This window comes from Herpailurus yagouaroundi, unplaced genomic scaffold (assembly GCF_014898765.1).
Source record: "Herpailurus yagouaroundi ecotype Mexico unplaced genomic scaffold, PumYag 182, whole genome shotgun sequence".
NCBI lineage: Eukaryota > Metazoa > Chordata > Mammalia > Carnivora > Felidae > Herpailurus > Herpailurus yagouaroundi.
This window is the reverse complement of record NW_024412413.1, coordinates 11,014,740-11,023,845: the sequence shown is the minus strand read 5'-3', so window position 1 is coordinate 11,023,845 and position 9,106 is coordinate 11,014,740. Positions and strand designations below refer to the sequence as shown.

The following is a 9,106-nucleotide window of genomic DNA, read 5'->3' as shown; positions in this document are numbered from 1 at the left end:
GGGGGGGGGGGGGTGATCTGGTCAGTTTTGTCCTCCACCCTCTTTGCCCCCCACGGGAGCACATAGTAGGTACTCAGTGTTTGCTGAGTGAGCGAGCAAATGAGGGAGCAGGTAAGTGAATGGATAGGCGACCGACCCCAGTGGATGCTGACCACACCGGATTTGAAGAACGGAAAGGTGGCTTCCCGGGGTCTCTGAAATCTCCCGGAGAGGACAGTCACCGACCGGCCTCTTGGCTAGGTAAGACCTTGTCCTGGTGCCAGCCCGGCAACTGCCACCAGCTGGAAGCTCTGGATTGTCAGGGGGCACATGGAGGCGAGGGGGTGGGGATCGGAGCTGGCAATAGCCTCGGGGCCGCCGTAGCTTGGCTGAGATGAAGGATGGACAGGGTGACCGGGGCAGGAAGGAGGAATCAGGGCAGGGCACTCACCTCCCAGCTGTGGCCTGGGGACCTTTTCCGGGCCTCAAACTCCAGGTATCTTTCAATGTAGTGGGAAGACTGGCGGACTTTCCAGGTTATGTTGCATCTGTGGGTCCCTACGTGGGTGACTTGGAGGGAGTCGGGGGCCATCAGGCGAACTGGAAGCAAGAGAGGGACAGAGGGAGACAGGAAGGGAGAGTGGGCTTGGGGGACGCTGGGACACGATGCTGAGGTGATAAAACCGAGACATGCTGGGATTCCATGGTCGCCCTCTCCCTCTACCCGCTCCCCACTCATGCGCGCTCTCTCTATCTCAAAAATAAACATTAAAAAAGAGAGAGAGCTGCCTAGCTCTCGCCCTCTCTTCCTTAGAGATGGCCCCTCCATGGTCTGCGGCTGGAGTTGGACACCCAGTCATTCAACAAACCTTCCCGGAGCACTGCCCAGATGAGGCCTGGTGCTGAGTACTTGGAGTGGAGACAGAGGGATCACAAACACTCCGCCCTCAGGAGCTCACAGCCCAGTGAGGGGAACAGTCCCCTGATCAGGCAGTGAGGACCCAGGACCTAAACGCCCTGAAGGAGGAGGCACAAAGGGCTGGGAGAGTCTGGGAAGGCCTCCTGGAGGAGGTGACTCTCCCCTGAGCCCTGAAGGGTGGGTGGGAACTTTCCTGGTGGGAAGAGCCTTGCGGGCTGTGGCACCCGCACGTGCAAGGGCTCAGAGGCACGGAGGGGCACGCTGAATTCGGAGAGCTGGACTTTGGTCATGGCAGGAACACAAGCCACAAGAGGAGGAGTCCTAGATTGGGAAGCCAGGGCCAGACCCTGAGCCTCGAATAGCAGGGTAAGGAATCGGGACTGCATCCCGAGGGCGGCAGGCAGTGACAGCTCGCACGCGGGTGTGGAGAGAGACTGGGACAGGCAGGATCCCCCAAGGGAAAGACAGGGAAGGAGGTTCCCAGTCCGCCCCAGTACCCGCCCCCCCGCTCCCCCCTGCTTCCAGATTCTTCACTCACGGTTCTCAAAGGGCTTGAATTTCTGGGTCATCAGCACCCTCCACCTCTCCCCTTCGTGGCACATCACCCTCATGTCCACGGTGTCAGCCGAAGTCAGACTCTGAGTCTGCAAGGGGGGGGGGAGATACAGGAGGGGGAAGATCGAGACCCCAGTAAAAGTGGAGCCCCTCCGCAAGCCCCCCCAGCTAAAGCAGGGGGTCGGCCAACTTTCTCCGCCAAGGTGCAGATAGTAACTCTTTCTAGCTTTGCAGGTCAAGCGGTCTCGGTCACGACTACCCAGCTCTGTCGCTGTCCTGCGAAAGCAGCCAGAGACAACCCGCAGGAGAACGGGCGTGGCTCTGTGCCAGTGAATCTTAATTTACAGAAAACAGGCATGAATTTGATCCATGATCTAAAGCGGGATGGGCTGCCTCGGGGTGGGGGAGGGAGTTCCCCATCACAAGAGGTGTGCAAGCAGGTTAACCAACCCCCCCCCCACCACCGCCCCCGGAAACGTAGATCTGGAACAATAGCTTTGAGTATGAAAGCCTCCCTTCCTCCATTTCTCCCCACCCTCACACCCTGACTTTTGGGGAAGGAAATGGCCAGGTAGTGGGTATCCCCTGCGGGCAGGCAAATGCTCGGGTGCCTTGGCCACTCCTCCGGTGGATTCTTGCTGCAGGTGAGAAACCCAAAGTCATGCATCTGGTCAGCAGGGGTGTCCGGATTCAAACCCACGCCTCTGCACCCAGAGCCTGTGCGCTGTGCGAGCCCATCTCCACGTTCTCCTGCCCCTTAAGAATGGATATAACCTGCTGGTTCTTGGAAAACAGGGAGGGCACCTGCCCTCCCCACGGGCTCTCTTCTCAGCTCCCACTACTCACATCTGGGGATCCAAGGATCAGGTAACAGGCCCAGGAGGCCGATCCCATCGGAAGCAGCTCACAGGATTTGTTCCAAGACCTTCCAAGGGAAAAGAACCTCCTTAAGACAGAAGGAGGGCCCCCCAGAGCCGGCCCTGGGGACGGTCCCCCATCCAGCAGGGCCGGTCGGCGCGGGGCTCTGTGCCAACCTCGGCAGAGGCAGAATTCTGCTCCGCCTCCCGTCGTAGACACCTTCCCCAGCCCTCCGCAGCCCGGCCCCGCAGTAGCCACAGTGACCTTCTAGGGCAGGTGGCCTCCACACCGAAAGCCCTCCAGAATCTTCCTGTGGGGCTTGATGGAGCCTTTGGAACCCCGTAAAATCACCATCCACTCAGAGTCACCTTTGCCACGGCCACCCAGAACGTTTGGGTCACAGAAACCCCTCGCTGACTCCTCCTGGGGAGCCCCCTTCCTTCTCCCCCTTGGCTTCTCAAGTCCAGGGTAACCTTGGCATAACAGGTCTTACAGCTCTGTGTCCCCAGACTACGTTGTCCAGCCCATCCCTGGCCCCTGCACTGCAGCCTGGGCCCCTGTTCCTCACGCCCACCCTGGTCTCAGGCGTCTAAACATCTGCCTCCTAGCTTTTCCAGCCTAATGTGCTGCCAGGGGTCTGGGGGTCCCATCAGTCCAAATGCCCAAAACATAACATCTTGGCGTCTACAAGGAGGGCATTCCAAGAGTCTAAATGGCAACGATTAGAAGACCCACCCTGCCCCGCCCCCCGCCCCCGTCTCGAGATGCTGTGGTTTCTCGGGACACTCACCGTTGATCCGGCTTAGCGTGGATCCTACAGGATGTGGCCTGTAGGTCCCCATCCCAGCTCCAGACACAGGAGATGTTGGCTTTTGAGTTGTAGAAGCACGCGAGCTTGGAGGGGTCTGCCAACAAAAAGAGGCGTGAGTGGCCGGCTGTAGGGTGCCCTCCGGGGCCGGCCTACCACCCTGCGCCCTGCACCCTGTGCCCACCAGATGGGCAGGTAGGCGACCCTGCTGGGCAGAAAAGGTCTGGGTGGATCCATTTCAGAGAGGACAAAACTGAGCCCCAGAGCCTGCAAGGTCCCAGAGGCAGGCCGAGGCAGAGCAGGGACGAAAAGCCAGTGTCTTCCTTTGGCGTGGAGGGACGTGTGGATACAGCAGGACAGAAGGACCGAGGGAGAAGGTGGACGCCTGATCTCTGGTCCCATCGCCCTCGCCTTCCTCCCTCCCGGCCTCCTGCCCCGGCCGAGAAGCGGGGGTCCTGAAAGGGCTTCTAGATGGCTGTTGGCCACCTTCCCAAGAAAAGCACGGCTATCCAGATGCAGGGTCCTCACCGTTCACCGCTGTGGATGACTGAGGGATGGCCAGGGGCAGGAAGAGGACAAGGAGGGACAGACACCAGGGCAGACCAGGAGCTGCCATCACATCCATGCGTGGGAGCTAGGGAAGGGAGCCCTGGAGGGAGGAAGAAGAGAAGGCACAAGTGAACACCCGCCACTCCGGGCGGCGGGCTGGACCCTACAAAGCCAGCACCGTCTGGCCTCAGGGCCTTTGCACCTGCTGGTACCTCGGCCCCGCCCACACACTCACTTCCTTCCGGGATTCAGAGCCCCACACGTTGTCAGAGCTGAAAGGGCCCTCTGAGCGAACCCAACCCCTTGTTCAAAAGCTGGAGGAACTGAGACTCAAAAAAAAAAGGGAAGACTGCTCCAGTCCACACAGCGAGGCCAGCACAGAGCTGGGATTAGAGCCCCCCCCCCCCCCAGTGCCCCGCTGCCCCTTAATCACACCAAAACCCGTTCATCGGGAGGCTCCTGTAGGCCGGGCTGTTTTCAACTCTTTAAATGAAGTGATAAGGCCATCTACCAGATGATACCCTTATTATCTCCATTTTCAGGTGAGGAAACTGAGGCACAGAGAGGTGAAGCAACTTGCCCAAGGCCATAGAGCGGAAAAGAGGCAGCTGTGGAATCTGAGCCAGGACGGGGCCCAGGCAGGGACTCCGGTAACTTGTCCCACCCCCCGAGACCGTTCACACGACCGACCGAAGACACGAAGACACGTACTGATGACCTCACAATACTCACGGACCGAGCGCTTTACATACATCAGATAATCTCATCTGCCCAGCAGCTCGTGGGGTGGGTGCTTGTCTTAGCCCCTCCCGCAGATGAGGAAACTAAGGCTCCGCGTCCTCAACCCGCCAAGGTCACACGCGCAGAAGGGGGCAGAACTGGGATGTCACGGCCACGTTCACCCCCAAGGCCTGTTCTTTCACATCCTCTGTCCCTGCCTAGACCCTGTCCGGGTCCCAGAGGTAAGGCCGACAGCCTCCCTGCCCTGGAGTCCGGGTCCGCCAGGGGCCCAGGCCCACAGTCAGGCCTCCGGCCTGGGTTCAAAAAGGAGCCCAGAGAGGTGCCCACAGGCTCCTCCTTGCTTGGCCCACCGTCCCCTTAGTGGGGTGGGCTTCCCAGCTGGAGTGGGGGTGGGGGCCGGTTACTTCTTTCCTTGGGAACCCCCGACAGCACAGGGCACAGGGTTGGGACCCTAAGGGGACCAGCAAGCCCTGCTGTGCCCCCTAGTCGCTCGATCGTGGCCTTGGGCACAGGCCCTGTCAGTCCCCTGGAGGGTGTCACCCTCGGCCAGCGCCAGCCAGCAAGGCAACCCCATGCCCAAGACAGGACCTGGCACAGAGCCCCAGGGTGAGGGGAGGAGGGTCAGGGCAAAGGCATACAAGATCACAGGAAGGTCAAGGCCAAACCACAGCCCCAGCAGGGGTGAGCTGGCAGGAGCAGAAGCATTATCTAGAATGAGCTCCCCACCGCTCCCATCAGAAAGGGCGCGTGTACTCTCCAAGGTTGCAAAGCACACGGGTGGGGGATGCGTGGGGGGCACCAGAGGGGCTTGGGGCTGGGAGGGCTCCTAGCCCACTCAAAGGAGCCTCAGGGAGGTTAAGGAACCTGCTCAAGGTCACGGGCCCAGCCTCAGGGACAGCAAGCAAGTAGGACCTCTGAGCCCCAAGCGCCCTTAGCCCTAGGTTCCCACGCACACCCACGCACCATGCCCTTCCCAACTGCAAAGCTGTCCACAGCCACACTGACTCATAGGTCCCCACCACAGCCCGGGAAGGTGGCTGTCGTCACCCGCCCCTTTGATGGATGCCAAGACTGAGCTCCGCACTGCCCAAGGGGCTGGACTCAAAGCCAGTCCTCTGATTTCAGGCGAGGAGATGATAATGACGGTGACAATGATGGTGATGACGGTCATGATGGTGACAGGGATGATGATGGCGATGGTGACTAATACTCGGCTCTCACTCTGTGCCCCGGTCCTCAGCACTCAGCAGATGACACTTCATTTAGCCCTTACAGCAACCCCGGGAGAAGGTACCATTATGACTCCTTTTCTCAGATGAGGAGGCCAAGGCCGGAGGGGGGGGGGGGGGGGGGGGGGGGGGAAGCTAGGGGTTGAATGGGTCATTACCGTCTGAGTTCCCGCAGGGCTGACGCTGCGGGACTTGGGGTGCTTGGGGGAAGGGGAGGATGTGAGGAAGGACCACTGACCTTGACGGGCTCTGTCTTCCCTTGTCTTCCTGGCCACACACACACACACACACACACATGGAGAGGGGGGGCGGTGGGGGGAGGGGAGGGGGCTTGCTGTTTAACCCCTGGGGCTCTAGACCCTGGCTGTGGGGCCAGGAAGGGGACCCTCAGAGCTGGCTCTGCCCCTCAGCTCCCCCACCCCCGAGGTGCTCCGAATACAGTTCAGGGCAGGAGGCCTCGTTCCCCAGGGCAGGAGAGAGGTGCCCGCCCCTCCAGAGGTGCCCGGAGACACCACTGAGCTGCCCCCTCACACGGCCAAGGGCGGGACAAATCCGGACTCAAACCTGCAGGTCTGGCCTCCCGCCCAGGGCTTCCCTGGCCACCCCGCTTCAGGGCCAGGTCTCAGAGAGGCCCCCCTCTCTCCTCTCCTGCCCCTCAGCCTCCTCAGGAGCACTTCACCCGGGGGGGGGGGGCGCCTTTCCATAGCTGTGAGGAGGGGGCTCGCCTGTGCCCCCCCACCCCACATCCCGCTGTCCTCTGTCTGGGGCTCAGCAGGCCTCCCGTCTCCCAGTCCTCCCGCCTCTTCCTTCACCCCTCTGGGTTGGAAGGCCCCTTGCCCCAGAGCAGCCCCAACGTCCCCAGGGATGGGCCGGGCAGGAGAGGTAGGTCCCAGCACTAGGGACCAGCATTTTTTTTTTTCCCCTCAAGCCAAAAGCCATGAGCTCAGGACCTGCCTCATTCCTGAGGGATTTCAAGCTAAGGCTGGGGGTGGGAGGGGTGGCCGGGAGAAGGAAGTCCGGGCAGATGACGTCCTGGGGCATCTAGGTGAGAGCTGAAAGCTGTCCCATGACCTTCACTTCCAGCCGGGGCTGGCGGCAGGGCCGGGAGCGAGCCCCTGGGTGCCCGGGGACCGAAGGGGGGCAGGGGCGAGGGCAAAGTCACCTGGCTGAGACATGGGGTTGCGGCGCACTCTCTCGGGATCTCTCCGCTGCTGGGTCCACAGCCATCTCCCCAGGGCCCTGCTCCGACTCAGACTCCCAGCCGCCCAGGTAGCAGCTGGCTGATGAGGCCAGCGAAGTAAAACCCCAGGGCCAGCCCACTTCCTGTGCAGAGAGGATGGAGGGGGCAAGGCCTGGGGTGGGGACAGGGGGGCGGGGGGGCGGGGGGGGGGCAGGGAGAGATAAGGCTGGTGAGAAACTCTGAAACTCCTAAAGCACCTAGAGGCCAGATAAAGATCTCCCTCCCCCGCTGCGGGGTGGGGGGGGGGGGCACCGTGGGTGTCTTGGCAACAGACAGACAGACGCACAGACAGACAGACACACACACACACACACACACAATCGCCCTCGCCAAGGCGCCTTGGTGCACACAGGAGCCCCAGGGGGTGCAGCCCTCCCTCACCCTCCCACACCCACCCCACCCCATCTCACACAGGTCACTGCAAACCTCTGACACCTTCACCCAGCCACACACACACACACACACACACACACACACTCAGGCCTTACACACACACAGGTGTCCTTTTCGGTGTTCCCGGTGCTTTTCCTCTTATCCTACCCACCTCTCCGAGACCTCCCTTTTTGCCCAGGTTTCCAGGGAGCCCCTTCCTTAGTTTAGCATCCAGAGGGAACTATTTCCCAGGGCTTTGCAAGCAATTTGAGGGCCACTTATTGGACATTCTAGAACCTTCCCTTCCTGCTCAGGTCATGCTTCCTACTCCTCCTCCCCCCCCCCCCCCCGCCCCGCTCTTTGGATCAGCTCAGGGCTTTTTTTTTTTTTTTTTTCAAATGATGAGAAGCCGCAGGGCCCCTCTTTAGAAAGGCGCACATCTATTCACGTGCAGCGTCCCAGGCCCGGGGACCTGTGAGGTTCCATCCAGCCCCCCGAAGAAGCAGTTCTGTGTTCTCTCGTTGTCCTGACCTTAATGCCCCTGCCTCAGGTGGGGGACTTTCTCATAAGCTGCTCTCTCTTTCAAAGAAAGGGACGGGGCAAGCAGGAGAGGGGTCAGGCAGCGCCAGAGACCCGGCTGTCTGCACAGAAGGCAGAGCGGAACTGATGACCCCGAGAAGAGAGGCAGACCCAGCTCCCTTCTGAGTCGAAGCAGAAGCAACAGGGCAGCATCCTTGAGAAGAGGATGACCTTCTTTGGGGCCTGCCCACAGAGCCACCCTGCCTTCCCAGGGGGAAGGAGGCGTGGTGGTTCCTGTGCCCGAAGCCCTCACCGTCCACCGCACGTTTAATGAACTCGCAATATTCCCTCCTCTCCCCTCCCCTCGAGCAAAGCTTTCTGGCTGCGGGGGCGGGTAGTGAACCACCCCCCACAAAGAGGAGAAGATGGCCAAGGTGTCTGGAGCCCAGAATATTTCTGGGAGCTTCTCAAGAAACCAGGAACGTTGGTCCTCCCAGGAAGGAAAGCCAGGTCAGGAAGGGGCAGGGAGAATGTTTTTTCACTGTAGACCCCACATGTACCACCGGCACGTACGTCCTGCCCCAAAATAAATGAACTCGGTTAAAACTTTTTTTAAAAAAACATATGAAAAGAGCGGCGCCTCGGCGGCTCAGTCGGTGAAGCTTCTGACTCTTGATTTCGGCTCAGGTCGGGATCTCACAGTTCGTGGGATCGAGCCCCGTGTCGGGCTCTGTGCTGAGTCTGCTCGGACCAGTGCGGAGCCTGCTTGGGATTCGCTCTCTCTTCCCTCTGCCCCCTCCCCCGGCGAGTAAATAAGGAAACATTTTTTTTTTTTAAATAAAATCAAAATAAAAACACGTATAAAGAGAAAAGACATCCCCGGGCGAAGCCAGAAATCACAAACGCGTCTTGTAATAAGGAGTCGGCACTTTCGTCCACGGGGACGGCATTGGCCTGCCCTGCGCGGCCTGCCTGAGACTCCTCACCTCCCCCAACCCCCTTTCCTTCTTCCGTTCTCTCATTCAAGTTCGGCAAACATTGGCCGAGCACCGAGATGTCCCCGCAGCAAAGCCAGGGACCGGCAGCAGGCCCCAGGCTGGCGTGGGTCCAGGGGAGGGAGGGGGGTGGCTCTAACCAGCCGGGTCCCTGGGAGTTGAGGGGCGGGTGCAGCACCGCGTGGCCTCCGCCCGCCGCGGCGGCTTGAACAGCGTAGTGAGGAGGGTCCTGCTTTGGCCAAGGGGCTCCGGCCAGGACCCCTGAGGTGGAGAGGCAGGGGCGGCTAGGGAGCCCGGAGAGCTTCGACCCTGCACGATCCACATCATCCAGCAGTCGGGGGG

At 60.7% G+C, this 9,106-nt stretch overlaps 1 protein-coding gene across 1 annotated transcript; it reads right to left on the bottom strand.

Annotated features, from left to right (window-relative positions):
* Positions 1 to 11: 11 nt before the first annotated feature.
* On the bottom strand, positions 12 to 6,921 carry IL2RB (interleukin 2 receptor subunit beta). Its single transcript, XM_040490901.1, has 6 exons — positions 6,801 to 6,921; positions 3,648 to 3,768; positions 3,102 to 3,216; positions 2,300 to 2,378; positions 1,437 to 1,542; positions 12 to 579 (listed from the first exon to the last, which is right to left on the bottom strand). Exons 2-6 carry the CDS (start codon positions 3,742 to 3,744, stop codon positions 413 to 415), a joined length of 564 nt encoding a protein of 187 aa, XP_040346835.1. The 5' UTR covers positions 3,745 to 3,768; positions 6,801 to 6,921; the 3' UTR covers positions 12 to 412.
* Positions 6,922 to 9,106: the final 2,185 nt, after the last annotated feature.